The 17315-nt window shown below is 51.4% G+C and overlaps 6 protein-coding genes across 6 annotated transcripts; 5 read left to right on the plus strand and 1 right to left on the minus strand.

Moving 5' to 3' along the window:
• Positions 1-2078, plus strand: EDD37DRAFT_6172 (tyrosine decarboxylase). Its single transcript, XM_062815713.1, has one exon. The coding sequence runs from the start codon at positions 448-450 to the stop codon at positions 2020-2022; it is 1575 nt and encodes a 524-aa protein (XP_062674316.1). The 5' UTR covers positions 1-447; the 3' UTR covers positions 2023-2078.
• A 55-nt stretch (positions 2079-2133) lies between these two features.
• On the minus strand, positions 2134-3927 carry EDD37DRAFT_655058 (trafficking protein Mon1-domain-containing protein; the record flags this gene model as incomplete). The annotated part of the gene is made up of 1 exon (XM_062818735.1): positions 2134-3927. The coding sequence occupies one exon, from the start codon at positions 3925-3927 to the stop codon at positions 2134-2136; it is 1794 nt and encodes a 597-aa protein (XP_062674317.1).
• A 314-nt stretch (positions 3928-4241) lies between these two features.
• Positions 4242-9731, plus strand: EDD37DRAFT_614404 (Dopey, N-terminal-domain-containing protein). Its single transcript, XM_062815536.1, has one exon. The coding sequence runs from the start codon at positions 4553-4555 to the stop codon at positions 9578-9580; it is 5028 nt and encodes a 1675-aa protein (XP_062674318.1). The 5' UTR covers positions 4242-4552; the 3' UTR covers positions 9581-9731.
• Positions 9732-13752, plus strand: EDD37DRAFT_614405 (uncharacterized protein). The gene has a single exon (XM_062815537.1). The coding sequence runs from the start codon at positions 9979-9981 to the stop codon at positions 13486-13488; it is 3510 nt and encodes a 1169-aa protein (XP_062674319.1). The 5' UTR covers positions 9732-9978; the 3' UTR covers positions 13489-13752.
• Positions 13753-14013: 261 nt separating this feature from the next.
• On the plus strand, positions 14014-15692 carry EDD37DRAFT_6178 (uncharacterized protein). The gene is made up of 2 exons (XM_062815767.1): positions 14014-14791; positions 14850-15692. Exons 1-2 carry the CDS (start codon positions 14270-14272, stop codon positions 15618-15620), a joined length of 1293 nt encoding a protein of 430 aa, XP_062674320.1. The 5' UTR covers positions 14014-14269; the 3' UTR covers positions 15621-15692.
• Positions 15693-16283: 591 nt separating this feature from the next.
• Positions 16284-17290, plus strand: EDD37DRAFT_655061 (short chain dehydrogenase/reductase SDR; the record flags this gene model as incomplete). Its single annotated transcript, XM_062818736.1, has 2 exons — positions 16284-16901; positions 16997-17290. 2 exons carry the CDS (start codon positions 16284-16286, stop codon positions 17288-17290), a joined length of 912 nt encoding a protein of 303 aa, XP_062674321.1.
• Positions 17291-17315: the final 25 nt, after the last annotated feature.

Genomic DNA, 17315 nt, shown 5'->3' on the forward strand with positions numbered 1-17315 from the left:
TTTCATTCGATTGCCGTCTTGCATTGTGATCTCGCTTCTATCGGAACGATGCTTGTTTATTTAACTGTTGAGGACAGGTCAATCTCGAGCACAGAGTTGCGGAGACAAACGAGTCCCACCAGAGAACCTCGCAAACTACTGCCCAGAATCTGACCTTCCATCAACGCCATTACGCAAGGTGACATTTGTGCAATTCATTACTAACCCGCCTGATGTGCCGTCCACATTTCCGTGGAGCAGCAAAAGCTTTATATTCTGAGAGAGTCATATTCCTTACGTGGTTGTAGTATGTGAAACGACAAAGCGCTAAGCCAGGATTACAGACCTTCTTGAAGCTGGTTCCTTTAATAGATCTAAGCACTCATGAGTCATATACGAGCATATATGTGCCAGACCGACTGAATTGTTATACCACATCGCGGCATCGAGAAGCGGACCGCCCAAGCTATGGACCAGAAAACCAGCCTGGAGGACATTGTTGCGCAATTACAAAACCTATTATCGACATCGAATCTGAGAAAGACACATGCTCAGGCCGGCGATACCATCGGGTCTCAACCCATACTCCCCGTAGGCACACCGAATCTGGCCGAGCTTCAGTCCCATGTCGATCTATCCTCTACCATACTGTCCGACAATGCGACCGACCTATCCGCACTCGCAGAACACCTATCCAGCAAGGTCCTTCCGTATCTGAACCTCGGATCCCTCTCACCAAATTACTACGGCTTCGTGATCGGCGGAGCCACTCCTGCCGCCCTCCTAGGCGACTTCCTCGCCTCGATCTACGATCAGAACGTGCATGTCCATCTCCCCGCCGAAACTGTCGCCACGACTCTCGAAATCGCGACACTGAATCTCCTAGTGCAGCTGTACCGCCTTCCCGCACCGGAATGGACGATAGGCGGCTCCGGTCCTGGCGGCGGCACATTCACCACGGGTGCGACGGCAAGCAACGTCCTCGGCCTGGCACTGGGCCGTGAGTACGTGCTGCGCGAGGCCGTGCAAAGGGCAGGTCTTGGTTCCGAGTGGAGTTGCGGTGCCTCTGGCGTCGCAGAGTCGATGATCCAAGCTGGCGTGCAGACGATCCAAGTTCTCAGCACGCTGCCGCATTCAAGTCTCGCCAAGGCGGCCAGTATCGTCGGCATAGGACGGAAAAATTTCATTTCAATTGCGACAGACAACCATCCGTTGCAGATCGACATGGCCAGGCTAGACATCGAGGCAAGGCGACCAGGCGTCCTCAACATTCTGGCCATTTCGGCAGGTGAGGTCAATACAGGTCGGTTTGCCACGGCCTCGCTCAGCACGATGAAACAGTTGCGCGAGATCTGCGATAAATATAAGATATGGATCCATGTTGACGGCGCGTTTGGGCTGTTCGGTCGCATTCTGCCTACTTCCGACCAGGAATTCTCCGAAATCGTGCGTGGTGTCGAGGGTCTCGAGCTGGCCGACTCCATCACAGGCGATTGTCACAAACTGCTCAATGTCCCGTACGATTCTGGCGTATTCTTCACCAGGCACAAGACGCTAAGCGAGAATGTCTTTGGAAATGGCAATGCCGCTTATTTGACAAGCGCATTAGGCGACGGTGATGCCATACAATCGCCGCTGAACATTGGCATAGAAAATTCGCGACGGTTTCGTGCTTTGCCGGCGTACTGTACGCTCATAGCATACGGACGTGAAGGCTACGTTGATATGCTGAAGCGGCAGATCGGTCTTGCTAGAAGAGTGACCATGTGGTTGCTTGACAACGATAAGTTTGAGGTCCTTCCTGTCGGTGGGACTGACCAGGAGATCCTGGCGAAGACATATATGGTAGTTTTGTTCCGAGTGAAAGATCCGGTACGGAACACAGGCTTCGTCAAAAGAGTCAACGCCACGGGAAACATATATCTTAGTGGCACAGTCTGGGACGGCAAGCCTGCTGCACGGATAGCGGTGAGTAACTGGCAGGTGGACGTGCAGAGAGACGGGGATTTGATTGAGGACGTGCTAGAAGAAGCTGCTGGATAGGACCTTTGATGGCTTGCTCTGCATCCAAAGCATACTGAAGTGGACATCGTGGGACCACGTCATACTCGTGGACACCATCTCACGACAACTGATCCCTTTCCAATTGGAGGCTCAAAATACGGCACCGCCAATGATGAATATATGCTCTTCCTCGCGTTGCACCCACTGCACTACCTTATTGGCACTTTGAGCCAGAGCGTTCCTGGAAGCCGAAGGACCGGCCACGCAGTAAAGCTCAAACATGGGTGTCACCCAAGCAAGCGCCGTTGCACTCGTACTGATGCTATGGACGACCTTAACAGCCGCATGCTTCGCATGAACAGCTGCATGCAGTTTATGATACAGCGACAACAGTCGCCTACGCTGCTTCAACGTCTCGAAGTTGGGTGAGTATGAGGGCATGAAGAATTGGACATTGCCCTTGGATTTGTAAAGAAAATGCCTGAGGACCGTGCCAGCGATGATGTCTGTCGGTGCGGGCCGGCCAGCTTGTACCGCTGCATGAATGATATGCATGCTTCTATTGCGGCGAAATTCGTGTACCAGGTAGTTCTTCATGCTGTGTAGATCCTCAAAGCCCTCTTTATTGGCGCTAAGAAGTATGATAGCCACAGAGTCTTCCTGAGCTATACGTTCGTTTGCGTCAAGCTCACGTACTTGATCGCCGCCCATGTCTAGGAAGCTGACATACATGTAGAGGTAGCCGGTCTTGTTGAAGCCTGGGAGACAGATCGGAACCCAGGAATCGCCACCACCGGCCTTGATCCCTTCTGCCTCAAAGAGCATATTGAATATCAATTGCAGATCGCTGGGATGAAGAGAGTGCTTCTTCGGTCGAATGACACTGACAAGTCGCCCTCCGGCAACAACAAGACCATAGAGCAGATCATCGACGCGAGCTTTGATCATAGTGCTGTTGATTACTTGGCGATATGATTTGCGGATCTTCAAGCATTCAAGTGCTGAGAGCAGCGTTGAAGGAGAGCCACGTGTGAAGCTGTCTGCGAGTGATGAGAGCAGGACCTCTGTGCCCTCCAGCGGTCGCCTCAAATCACTGGAAGGACGTACAGAGAATATGTGTGTCAAAGTAGGTAAGGTCAAAGTCGACAGTATCTGCATGTAGAGAGCGTCTAGCTGAAGACGCACTTGAGCCTCACTCTCAGGGAGACTGGTGATTCCAACCAGAAACAGATTTGTCTGGGAAAGAATCACGATACGGACTCCATCGGCCTGGAAACTCCTCAACTGGTCCGCGTTCTCTTCGAATGAGGAAATGATTGTTTGAATGATGCCGACGTAGTTGGAAATGACGGCGTCTGATCCGTGCCTCGTATAGATGGGCTTTCCTGCCGCGGAAAGAATGATAAAATGCTTTCGCTTCGCCTTCCACAGCGAGTGAGCCACATCTTCACCAACAGTATCGTCGTCAATGTCTTCAAACTCTTTACCAAAGTCAACGTCCGCTTCATCGTCAAAGTCGTCCGAGTCTTGTCCGAACAGGCCACCTTCGCTTGCGGGTGACGATAATCCCTGCTCTTCTCGTAGGTCTCCATCAAAGATGCTCCCAGCTTCTTGTACCTGCCGTCCAAAGGGTGCATAGCTCCTGATGCTAGATGTATCTTCTCCGAACTCACTTGTTCCCTTGCTCGTGGACGGGCGGATCGAAGGACTCGAAGAGACTCGGGAAGGGGCAGTGCGCAGCTCTTTAGAACCATCAGGACGGTTGTAACTGTTGACATCCGTCATAGAGACCATAGTCGTTGCGCCCGCCATAAGATCGGGTCTTGTGAGACCGCGCGCCCCATGGCTTGTTGACGGTCTGGTGTGCATGAGATTCAATTCGCTCGGTCTTGGTGGCAGAGGTGGCCTCGCTTCCGCACGTAGCGACTCCGTGCTATTCTCCATTGTGGATGACTGCGCCGCAGACAGCTGTGGTTATAAAACGATGCTGGACGATCGAATATTTGTCCAGTGTGTGATGGGGATTCACCCTCCATCATGGACGCTCTTTCCCTGGCGGCCCTCACTGCGCATGGCTTGCATGACAGCAGGAGAGGCAGCGTCGCATGTTTCGAAGTCGGTAATGACGTTGATGGGAGTTAGGGTCTTGTTGACATCCATACGTAAGTTGGAGGCCGGGGAGATTTGTACCGAGCACTGGCACCTAAATTCGGGCTGTTCCTGACATTGATTGACGGATGCCTTGGCGGAGATTCCTCACCAAGAACCACCGTGTCTTTGACAACGTTCGACAGCGCCATACACCGAAAGACGCACTAAGGAAAAGAACATTGTATCTTGCCGCCACTCTCCTTCGGCCTAGAGAGTTCGATAGCACATCAAACGGTCCGAGCATCGACATGAACACCTTCGATATGGGCGCATAGCCCACAGCCTTGCTCTGCAAGTAGGTGTCTGCAGACTTTTGACGCGGAGCCTCAAGTAAAGGCCAACTTTTTGTTTTCCCACCAGACGGCCTTGGCCATGGTCTTTGGGGTGATACAACGACAGGTCCAGCGTTTCAAGCACCATGTCCACCGACCCAAAGGCCATTCGTCGCTATCAAGCAGGTGTTGAAAGAGCACTCGGGCTTTTTGATGCCTCAAACGAATGGGCCGATTACATCGCTTTCCTGAGCCGACTCGGAAAAGCTCTTCAAGCATCTCCGCCTGGTGCGGCCGTCCCATTCAAACCAACCCTGGCGAAATACCTGGCACTCTGCCTTAAGCCCTCTCTACCTTCTGGAGTCCATCAAAAGGCCCTAGAAGTCTACAACTTTGTCTTCACTCTGCTTGGGAAGGATGGCTTATCTCGCGATCTCGCTATTTGGTTGCCAGGTGTCTCACATACCCTCACCTTTGCTTCGTTGACCACGAGACCGCTTTTCCTCAACCTATATGATGAACACCTTCTAAGATTGCCCAGCCACGTGTTGAGGCCTGCACTTAGAGCTATCGTCCTATCCCTCCTTCCGGGGCTGGAAGAGGAAACTAGTGAAGATTTCGACCATACATTGAATACAGTCAACCGTCTTCGACAAATCTTTGCCCAGGATGACGCAGAGGAGTTCTTTTGGCAGAGCTTATTCCTGGCTTCCATCACTAGTGTTAGCAAAAGACCTGGAGCCCTGGTCTACCTCACAAGACAGTTGCCACGACTAGGACCCAAGCCTGTACAATCATCAACACTACAAACGACAGATGGCAAACCATCTGGAGTCTTTCGCGAGGAGATAAGAGCGGTAACAACACCCGAGCCCGGCTTACTTGTTCGCTGCTTTGCTACTGGCCTTCAGGATGAGCAGCCACTTGTTCAACGCGGATTCCTTGATCTTCTGGTCTCCCATCTTCCCCTCAACGCTGGAGTACTGCAGGATCTTGTTTCTCCAGGAGATTTGGACGTTCTTGTGAGTTCAGCAATGTCTGTCGTGCTCAGAAGGGATATGAGTCTGAATAGGCGCCTGTGGACGTGGTTTGTCGGCAGAGAGGACAAGCGAGAGGGCTCCATGGACATTACCCATGAAACGACACCCGAGTCAGCTCTGCCAGCGAAACAAAGCGCACCGCCATCGAATAGGCATGAATACTTTGCGGCCTATGGACTGGAGTCTGTGACCAGAAGCCTTCAAAGTATGTTGAGAAAGCAATCTATTTCGCCAGTCGACCGGGCTCGGCCATTTCGGATCTTACTCTCTCTAATGGATCGCTGGATCATTGGCAGACTTTCGGTGGAAGCTTTATTCATTCCAATCATACGAGATCTGCAACAGTACCAGACGACGGCGCCGTCACAAGCATCTTTTGATGAGGTCTTCCGAAGCGCAAATGTCTTCTTTGACGCAATAGAGCCTCAAGTCACCGGTGGGCAGTTATTTCGATTGCTGAAAGTGAGAGATCTGGACCTCATCGAATTCATCATTGCAAATTTCAACCTCCACGAGGAAGAAATGATGACAACTCATGTGCCTATGCTATGCCTGGCAATCTCGGATTGGATCCTGGCACAATGGGCTACAGGTTCGCAGGATCTTGTCCAAATAGGGGTCAATGGTGCGCATGAGCAACGACTTTTCCACCTTCTTGATGCCTTTCTCAGCTTGTCACCTGTTAGGCCCAGCGATGGCCCTGTCGAGTCGCTAGAAAACGTGCCAACAGAGGGATGGATGGAAAGACTCAGTGCAGTATATGAAAAATCTTCCCAGACCAAGAAGACGTTGCTTGACACGGTCCGCCCGAATATTGCAGTACAGCTCCTGCTCAGGAACGTTACTGTGATCATTCTTGACTGCATGAGGCTCGAAGACCGGCAGAATGCCTTGGGACCTTTGGTCAATGTTCTGGCAAAGATCATTTCCAGAACTAGTTCACTAGAGGTACTTCGACAGCTAGACCTGGGAGATCACCTACATGCAGCTTTGACATCTATGCATGCAAACACGACAGCCTTCAAGTATGAAGTCGCGAGGACAGTCACGAGAGTGGTCGATACTGTTCATGCTTTTGATTCTTCCAAAGTCACTCTGACAGATCAACATCTCTTTGGCCTCATTCCCGAACTGGTATACCAATTCTGGGATGTCCTCCTTCCTCGCACCCCTCAATTCCACGTCGAAGCTGTAGAGCAGATCTGGAATCTCCGCCCAATCTCAGGGCATCTGTTGCTGGTCGATAGCAAAATCATGGACTTGATGTGCGCAGAGTCGCAAGGGCATCTTCCAGATCAAATTTCACGCTTTCAGACCTTATGGAACCACACTCGTTTTCCGGAAGTCAACGCAGAACTCTTCTCTGCAAATCATCGCATAGAAGATGACGAGGTTCCGTGGGCTATGCTGCGGCATCCCGTGCTTAGCATCGTAGACGGCTTGGAACTGTCGCAAACAGACGATCCACGCCGAACGTGGCTCAGCAATCTCTCAACAATACTCCCGGTATGCCGCATCATCTTCAGTGAACATGCAGGAGTGTCGGATACTCAGTTATCTTTGATCGGTCTTCATCGTCTTCACAAAGCTGTGATCATTGCACGTCAGAACAGCACACATCGAAAGGAAATGTTTGATCCCAACGGCTTCTGCGCAATGCTTCTTGATATGTGTATCGAGAACATTGCTTCAGAGCCGATCAATAACGAGGCTTTCAAGATGACACTATGGATTTTGCGCATAATAATTGAAGAGACCGCTCTCACGCGGACGGATACTTTGGTGAATCTTCTGCTACTGCAATTGAACAAGGTCGTAATGGACAGTCATGTTCAGGAGAACGTTCTTGACACGTTGCAAGTCATTTTTGCGAAATTGAAGTCGGAGCCTCCGCCCACCGAATTAATGACAATCTTGATATCAGGCATATCTGCGGCCACCGTTGATGCAACGCTTGAGAAATGGATCACGCTTCTTTGCAACATAATACCACTATACTCTACCCAACAACTGTTCGCAAATATGCTCAAGTTGACGGCTTGCTTTTGCCAGCGTATCAAGTCTTATTTCGAAACCTTGCAACGTTTGTGCGAAAAGCCGACGACAGCGGTTGAGTTCGATGGTGTGAATGCTGCCTTGTTGTCCAAGAATCCGGAGAGATCAATCAATAATCTACTCGCAGGGCTAGAGTACATTTTGGCAAGAGCACATACTCATTTGGCAGACCACATTCCAGGGACCGAGCAGCCTATTGCCAGTACCGCAGAGCTTTCGCAGTCACGCTCAGTCGCCAACAACCGACTGACTGTTGTCTTGTGTATGCAGGATACGATAAAACTCTGCGGAGACATTTGGGCATGGAGGATTCAGAAAAGGCCAGCCAACGCCATAATAGACAACAAGTCCTTCGCTTACCTGTCTTCAAGGCTACGTACAAGAACAAGAAGGATTCTAGAGCACTTGGCCGATGCCGAGCCGCAAGAGTGTCTCGAAACATTGATGGGAATGTGGGTGACCGCAGCTTCTGGAGAATATGATCAAGACGTTACATTAAATTTGATGCAAAGTCTTGATGGGGCTCGACCGAAGTTCATGATGCCAGCAACGTTCAATGCGATCTACAACCGGACCAATCCGTCGGCTCTTGATCAATCTCAGAAGTCGAGTTTGTCCGTCGATGTCACTGCGTTTGAGCTGATGTCGTTCCTGATAGCGTACACCAGAGCGCTAGAAGATGACCTGTTGGAGGAGATTTGGACCGACTGCACGGCGTTTCTTCGAGAAGTTCTGGCAAACCCAATGCCACATCGTCAGATCTTGCTCAAGCTGTTACAATTCGTGGCTGTCGTCTGCCAAAAGATGGAGAACACCAACTTTGGCGAAGTGTCCAAGATGCGGCGTGAACTTGCCGACTTATGCGCGCGGCTGTTTACAGCGATTTTCACCATTCGACCTGCCGGACTTGACTCGACGGCACAAAGAATATCAGACGCAACGGCGGTACCAGCGACACCTGGCAGTCGAAAGTCTGAGGTGCCAGGGGGTAACGCCATACGAATTCTTTGCGACTCTCTGCCTACAATCGGCAATGCGTTAGGGGATCTTGATAGGCTAAACAACACGCTTTCCGGAATCGCTCTACACATTACTGGCCCTGCTTTGCGGTCGAAGCAGTTCCCTCAGACGGTGGATAATGACATTTTACGGCTAGTCCTGCTCATGGCTAAGTCCCAACTAAACAACAAGACGTGGAAGAAGGATCTGCTCGAGGTTTTCAACCACGAAAAGTTCTTTCAGTCGCCTGCTTCCATTGCAGAGGAGGGCTGGATTCCACTTCTGAAGCAAGTCTGTCTGTCTGACAAGGGACTTGTGACCGACCTTGTCTCGAGATTGACACCGCCAACCACAGCAGGTATAGTATTTGGAGTTGGTGCTACTGCTGCACGCACAGAGGCTGACCGAAGAACGCAATTGACATTGAGGCGCATTGCCCTATTACTGATAGCATGTGATCGGGACACCTTCGTGTCTGACTTGGTTCAAATCATCCGAAAGTTGGAAGAACTTTTGACAGCAACGCCGTCTTCTTCGCCCTCATCAAACACACGCGCAGACATATATATTGTGCTTCGGGCGATGGCGTTGGCATTCTCCCAATTCCACCTTGTATCGGTGTGGCCTATTGTTGACGCAGAGCTTCGTGATCTATTCACCAGCATTCAGAAGGCAGAAGAGTCGACATTTACTGGCTACTCACAATTACAAGGAGCCAAGCTTCTAGATCTTCTCCTCCTCTTGAAACCAGAAGAATTCCAGCTGCACGAATGGTTGTTCGTGACCGACACCGTTGACGCGGTGTACCCACCAGAGAATTTCAAGTCAGCTGCCATAGCGGATCTGATTGCATTGACCAAGGGGGAAAAGGAGATTGAGCTCCCGAGTGTATCTGATGATGAAGCTAGACGGCCCTGGCTCTGCACTGACATGAGTCGACGGATGGACAACCCCGAGGCACTACTGCGCCCTTTCTTCCGTCAACTGAGCATTCACGCCTTCGAAGATACGTACAGTCTCCAGGCTGTGGATCTCGAAGCGTGTAGAAGCGACCTGCTGGCGGACTTATTTGTTGACTGAGATGACCACGATGATAGGCAAAGATAGATCACTTGTCAAGCAATCTCATAGAGATGATACCCAAACGTGGAAGGCACCTGGTGATTTTAGACATAGCGAGCACCTAAGTATATACTGTGCATGAGGGCCTACGAGCACCCTTAAAGTGGTCAGTCCTGATACACCAGTAAACCTCGGCATTGTATATCTCAAGTGATAAGTATCGCTCGGGACCACCCGTAGTGTCTCCCCAGAGGCATTCCCCATCTTACCTGTGCAGCCCAATCGGACGCTTGTCCATTTACTCCGCCGCCACTCCAAAACATTTTTTTCCGCAGTTGTTGGAGTATCGCAGTTTCTGTGAAATTTCGCATTTACCAAACGCTGGCGGTGGAGGAGGTTTTGGATTGTTATAAGCCATGGAGACACAATCGAATCGCCCTCATCGGGCCTCGAAAGAGAAGAAGAAGCCGCAAAGGGGCGAGAAAAATGTCAAGGCCTTTGCCGTTGCCAATCCTGGCCGCCTGGCAAAGCAGGCCGTCCGATCGAGCGACATCAAGGAAAAAAGACTCCATGTGCCTCAAGTCGACCGCATTCCCGAAGAAGCCCCTCCTATCGTCGTCGGTGTTGTCGGTCCCCCTGGTGTCGGCAAGACGACCCTCATCAAAAGTCTCATCAAACGATACTCCAAACAGAGCCTCTCGCATCCTACCGGACCTCTGACTGTAGTGACCTCGAAACGACGACGTCTGACTTTTCTAGAATGTCCCTCCGACTCACTTGCGGCCATGATTGACGTCGCGAAGATTGCCGACATTGTTCTACTTATGATCGATGGAAATTACGGTTTCGAGATGGAGACGATGGAGTTCCTCAACGCCCTCAGTGTGTCCGGTATGCCGGGCAATGTTTTTGGCATCCTGACGCATTTGGATCTTTTCAAGAAACAAAGTACACTACGGATGGCGAAGAAGAGGTTAAAGCATAGGTTTTGGTCGGAACTATACCAAGGAGCAAAATTATTCTACCTGTCCGGCGTGATCAATGGACGGTATCCGGATCGAGAGATTCACAATCTGTCGCGGTTTCTGTCAGTCATGAAGAACCCCAGACCTCTGATCTGGAGGAACAGTCACCCGTATTGTCTGGCAGACCGGTTCCTCGATGTGACAACTCCAACTCAGATTGAAGAGAACGAGAAATGTGATCGACAAGTCGCACTCTACGGCTATCTGAGGGGGACTAACTTCCCTGCTGAAGGAGCCAGAGTTCACGTACCCGGTGTGGGCGACCTGACGGTCAAGGAAATCGAAGCACTACCCGATCCGTGTCCGACGCCGTTCCTCGATCAAGCTATTGCCAAAGCAACGGGGAAAACATCACGGCGGAAATTGGGCGAAAAGCAGAAAATTCTGTTTGCACCAATGTCTGACGTTGGTGGAGTGTTGGTGGATAAAGATGCCGTCTACATCAATATCAAAACAAACACGTTCGACCGGGATGCGGAAGACGCCGAGGAAAGAGGTTTGGGCGAACAACTCGTAATGGGTCTTCAAGGGGAAAGAAGACTGTTGGGAGAAAATGAAGAGGGCGTTAGGCTTTTCCAAGGCGGTAGAGAACTAACTGGCGTCGAGAATGGCGAGAACGATATGGGCCGGACTGCAAAGAGGGGGATAAGGTCATTCGGCCAGAATGACAACTTTGACGATGCCGATGGAGACGACGTCGACGAAGGTTTTGTCAGCGGAGAAGACGCTGCAGATGATGATAGTGCAGATGACGATGTAAACGACTTTCCCGAGCATACTGGTCGACCTGGTATCGTAGAAGAGGAAGAATTGGGCGACGGAGGCGCAGATGATTTGGAGTTCGCCGAGAGTGACTCTGATATGGGGTCTCTATCTGGGGATGAGGACGCCGATCCAGCTTTGGATGCTGACGATTCCGAGTACGACGATGGAGAAGATGATGGTGGACTGCGATGGAAGGAGAATCTTGCCGAGAACGCTCGGAAGCTGCATACTAGCAAGGTTGCATTCCGTGCTGCGGACCTCTCCAAACTCATGTACAACACGACGCTGGCCACAGCAGAGGTGCTCTCGAAATGGCGAGGAGAACGCGTCTCCACTGCTGGCGAACAGGAAGGCGACGAAGAAGACAATTTCTTCAAGAAATCGAAGACCGAGCAAGAGGAAGAATCCGAGGACCGACAAGCACCGCGATACGATTACGCAGCATTGGCTAAGAAATGGGAAGATGAAGAGTACATCCAAACCATTATGCCCCGGTTCACCAGAAAGTCACTTGCCACAGGAGCGAACGCCGACTCCGAAGGTGATGATGATGATGACCTCGACGAAGATGCAGGCGATGAGTCAGACGAGGGAGATGGTGACTTCGAGGATCTGGAGGCAGCGGCTAAAGAAGATTCTACGGACAAATCTGAGGTGACCTTGGAAGAAGAACGCGCACGAAATGCCAAACGTAAAGAAGAGCTCAAGCTGCGGTTTGAAGAAGAAGATCGCGAGGGATTCGCCAATGGCAAAAGTGAAGTCAAAGCCACGGAGCAAGAATTTGGAGAGGACGACTGGTACGATGCTCAGAAGGCGATGCTTCAGAAACAGCTCGACATCAATCGAGCAGAGTTCGACAGCCTCGACCCGATGGCTAGGGCCAGAGCAGAGGGATTCAAAGCTGGAACATATGCACGAATTGTACTGGACAAGGTTCCCTACGAGTTTGTTCGATCGTTCAATCCCAGGCTTCCTGTGATAGTGGGAGGGCTGGCACCCACGGAGGATCGGTTTGGATACGTGCAGATCCGCATCAAGCGACACCGATGGCACAAGAAGATTCTGAAGACGAACGACCCTCTTATCTTCTCGTTGGGTTGGCGCAGATTCCAGACCATGCCTATGTATTCCATTTCCGACTCACGAACCCGAAATCGAATGCTCAAATACACGCCTGAACACATGCACTGCTTTGGCACGTTCTATGGACCGCTTGTGGCGCCCAATACTGGCTTTTGCTGCGTGCAGTCATTCTCAAATTCCAACCCTGGCTTTCGAATAGCAGCTACGGGCGTTGTCTTGAATGTGGATGAGACGACCGAAATTGTCAAGAAGCTCAAGCTTACAGGCCATCCTTACAAGATTTTCCGCAACACGGCCTTCATTCGCGACATGTTCAACTCATCACTCGAAATTGCCAAATTTGAAGGGGCCAGCATCAAGACGGTTTCTGGCATCCGAGGTCAAATCAAGCGAGCTCTCGCCAAACCGGAGGGACATTTCCGAGCAACCTTTGAAGACAAGATTCTCATGTCGGACATTGTTTTCTTACGAGCTTGGTTTGCGGTCAAGCCACACCGCTTCTACAACCCCGTCACCAACCTCCTCGATGCTCCTCCTAGTTCGACTTTGGAGGAAGGACAGCGAGTGGACGATGGATCAGGCGGATGGCAGGCCATGCGCCTTACCGGTGCTGTTCGAGCAGCCATGGGCATTCAGACTCCGCTGGTCAAGGATTCGGCCTACACCAAGATTGAACGACCAACACGGCATTTCAACCCCTTGAGAGTACCTCGTGCTCTTGCCGCCGACCTTCCGTTCAAATCACAGATCACGCAGCAGAAAGCACGAAAGGCTCCATCGTACCTACAGAAGCGGGCGGTTGTGTTGGGTGGCGAAGAAAAGAGAGCACGAGATCTAATGCAGAAACTGCAGACGTTGAGGGTTGAGAAGGCCGAGAAGCGTGCCAAGAAGAAGGAGGAGAGTCGGGCAGTGTACCGTAAGAAAGTTGCTGAGAATCTCGAGAAGAAAGCAGAGCGTGAGAAGAGAGAGCGCGATGAGTTTTGGCAGAAAGAAGGTCGGAAACGTAAAGGTGGAGAGGATGGTGGTGGAGGGAAACGATCGAGACGGTCATGAGATGTTGTTTAGGCATGTGGTAGATATGATACCCCCAAAAGGATGTAATGAATGCTTTCTCAATGAGTATCAAGCCTGCTGACTGGCCTGAAGTGCATTCTGTGATGAGATTTGTTGTTGGTCGCCTCCTGGTACGGTCCTTTGCAGTAGATGCATGTCGTTAGCGAGTGAAAATTTGAAGGCTGGGCGCGCACTGCACCGAGGAGTTGACCGACACGGCAGGGAATAAAAGGCGCGTGCAGCAATAAGAAGCAATAAAGAGCAGTCATCGCGTCTCTAAACTACTGCTAGAATCATTTCTGAAGTCTTTCAATCCATGATACGCGTTTGTATTCCATCACTTACTACAGTTACACGTCGATGCCGTTTTACCACTGTACAGTATATGACAACTGACACAACAACGCGTCTGCCATGAAACGCCCATCACCAGTATGACGCCTATCTTCACGCGCCGGGGGACGTCGTAATCAGCCTAAAGGAGCGATAAAGTGCCTAGGGACCCTCCCAATAAGCCCCCACCAGCACCAGCACACCGAGTAACAACCCGAACTCCACTGTCTAGCACGCACCATCACGAGTCCACGAGTCCACGACCTGCTTTGGAACGCGCGACTAAACCCTCGTGATCACTCTCATCATTGTCCTGCTGGCTCGCCCGACCGATATCCTGTCTTCCTCTTCCTTATCATACTCACAACACAATATTCTCACCACTCTTCGCCCTGTATCGCTCGCCCCGAAAGTCCTACACGCGATCGGCCAACGGGACTGACCGAACATGCAACATGCCGCCGCGCATGCGTCAACCATGCTGGATCCACAACCGTTGACGTCTGCAGCTTCACCGAGCGATCATGCCCATCCTCCGCGCAGCTCACAAGACTCAAGTCTATCACAATCTTCATCCTCACGACCGACAACACTAAACATATCTACCAGCGATGTTTCTACTGCTGCAATCTCCAAAGTCCACCATGAAGAACAAGAGGAATACACACCACCCACCTCTGCCATATCCAGTCAGCTTGACTCTCAGGGTACAAGATCTCCAGGGTTGTCAGAGAAGAAGGAGCATTCTGTAGACGGGGTAGGGGAGGATCCTTCGCAAAAGCAAAGGTCAACATCACGTTCTCAGAGTCCTCTGCCAGACAGTCTCTCAGGCACGAAAAGGACGGCAAGTGGTCAACACAAGAGGTCTAGTGTGAATGGTCTGGCGGACATTGTCACCCAAGCAAACGGCGCCAGTCACTCTAGGACTTCGAGTATGGTATCAAGCGGCACGAGTGGGAATGTGCTTGAGGTGAGTCGTGTCGGGTAGTTGTGTGACTGAAGTTAAGCAACAGGCTAACATTATGCAGCTCTCACAGCAACTCCGCACCAAGCTGAAATACGCCATGATCAAAGTACAGAATGGCTGGCAGACGCGTTCATTTGACGAGGTCGAGTCGCTGGCTTCCCAGTCACCTCGATCGACCATATCAGGATTTCAACATTCACCCAAGACACAAACCCTACTTTCTCCACGCAGTGCCATGTCGAGGAAATATCAACGCGAATCGAGCGAGAGCGACTCCTCAGACAGCACAGTCGCCCTCGAGAGTCGAGGTTTGGTCAACATGTCGGGAAGTCCTCAGGTCGCAGCGCGCCGGGCATTGGCGCCACCAATTGACATCCTTCCCAGTTCTTCGCGTCGTAGACGTGCACCAAACGGCGTGCATGGGCCCGGAGTACACGCTAGACACATGCACATCTCAAGACCTACCACAAGTCAACGGACGCCAAGCCAAAATGCCGCCATGGAAGCTGATGCTGTCGAGACTTTACTCTTCATGGCCAGTCCCAGTAATTCAGGATACAATCCCTCGACACACTCGTCGCAGGAATCATCACTACCAAGATCGGTCCCTTTTCCAATATCATCACAAACATCACCGCTTAGGAATCAGTTTAGTCAGACTTCGATGACTTCGCCCAAGAAGGTTGCCTTTTCTGATGGACGGCCTCCGATCGACAAGGCAGCTCTGATTGATCGAATCCTGGACGAACTGTCCGACGACAGTGACGACGAATTGGAACAGGCTTTCAGACTCGCGGAGAAAAGCAAGATAACAGCATCGGTTTCGACATGACATCTAGCATTTAGGCGAGTATCTGGCGTTGGGGAAATATCTGATTGAGCACATTTGCAAGCCCAATGAGGCTACGATGGATGATGACCTTTGTACAGTTTTGTGCTTGTCTGTGGCTGTCGAAGAACACCGGCACATTGCATCTCAGGAATTTTGTGCAGGCAGAAAGGCTTTTTGAATTTGTCGGATCGACCTGACTCGCGAAACACTTCCTAGGAAGCCAGAGAATCGAATCTTCTGACATTTACCTTTTTTTTCTTCAGCCTCGGTCAAACGCGGCTTTTGTGTCTTCCCCGCAAATCTTTCTGTTGTTGCTCGGAACGTCAGAATACTCTTACCGAAGCCCATGCCTCCACTATGAAACACCATAGCACGGAGAGCGCGTGGCTTACATGTCGGTCAAGTACCGCCGTACCGGAGGGTATGCAAGAAAGTATATATCAGTCTCTGCCCGGCCCCCGCCCATGGCTATCCCCTTTGCCCGCTCCTTTGCTGCTGCAGTCCTGGATCCTTCCTAATTACACACAAACATCCACACGGTACCTTCAGACCTTGAGATATCATCGCGGCAATTCGTTACTGCTCCCTCTTCTTTGACACTGACAACAGACTACGAACATGGCGCAGAACGGCACTTCCCAACCACAAGTCTCTCAACTGCCCATGGCAAACTCACCAATAGGTAACATCGCTTCTCTCCAGGACAAAATCGCACTCATAACAGGCGCCTCCTCCGGCTTGGGGAGGGCTATCGCGCAAGCATACGCCGCGGCGGGAGCATACATCGTCAATGCAGACTTGGGTCCGACTCCACCCGCCGCCCCGACTATAGAGCAGATCAACAAGGCGGATTACACCACGCCGACCGTCGACCTCGTCAACAAGAACTACCCTAGTACCAAGCCCGATGTGGACAGGGCAAGTTATGTCAAATGCGATGTCACGGATGAAGAGTCCGTCAAAGGGGCCGTGAAGTTTGCCGTGGAACGGTATGGACGCCTGGACATCATCGTGAATAACGCTGGAATATCTGCCGAATCTTCATCGCCTTCCTACGACGGCACTTTCAAACGGATCCACGAAACCGACGTTTCTGTCCTGGACAAGACCCTCGCCGTCAATGTGAGAGGTGTCTGGCTTGGGACGAAACATGCTGTCGCGCAATTTCTGGCTCAAGAGCCGCATCCTACCTTTGGCCGGTCAGGCTCCGATGTACACAGAGGCTGGGTCGTGAATTTAGCCAGCATCCTAGGCAGTGTCGGACTGGCAGGCGGTTCAGCCGTAAGTATTCTTCTTCGCGAAAGACTGTGCCATTGGAACACGAGTCTTTCGGTTTGTCCCATGATTGACCGACACAACTTTCTGACGTTTTGTAGTACAGCACCAGCAAAGGCGCGGTGATGCAACTCACCAAGGCCACGGCCCTCGAATATGCCAAGGACGGGATTCACGTTAACGCTATACAACCGGGGTTCACGGATACGCATCTGCTCGAGAATATGTATGCTCGTGGTGAGAATGTGGGACAGACGCTCAGCTCTTTACATCCTTGGGGGCGGACAGGACGACCTGACGATATTGCGAGGGCAGCGGTGTTTCTTGCTGGGGAGGGTGCGGGTTGGATCACGGGAACGTCCATCGTTGTAGACGGGGGTTATCTCGCGCAGTAAAGCTGAGTACAAGTGTACAGTATGT

The sequence above is a fragment of the Exophiala viscosa genome (assembly GCF_022695815.1).
Source record: "Exophiala viscosa unplaced genomic scaffold EDD37scaffold_1, whole genome shotgun sequence".
In the NCBI taxonomy this organism is placed as follows: domain Eukaryota; kingdom Fungi; phylum Ascomycota; class Eurotiomycetes; order Chaetothyriales; family Herpotrichiellaceae; genus Exophiala; species Exophiala viscosa.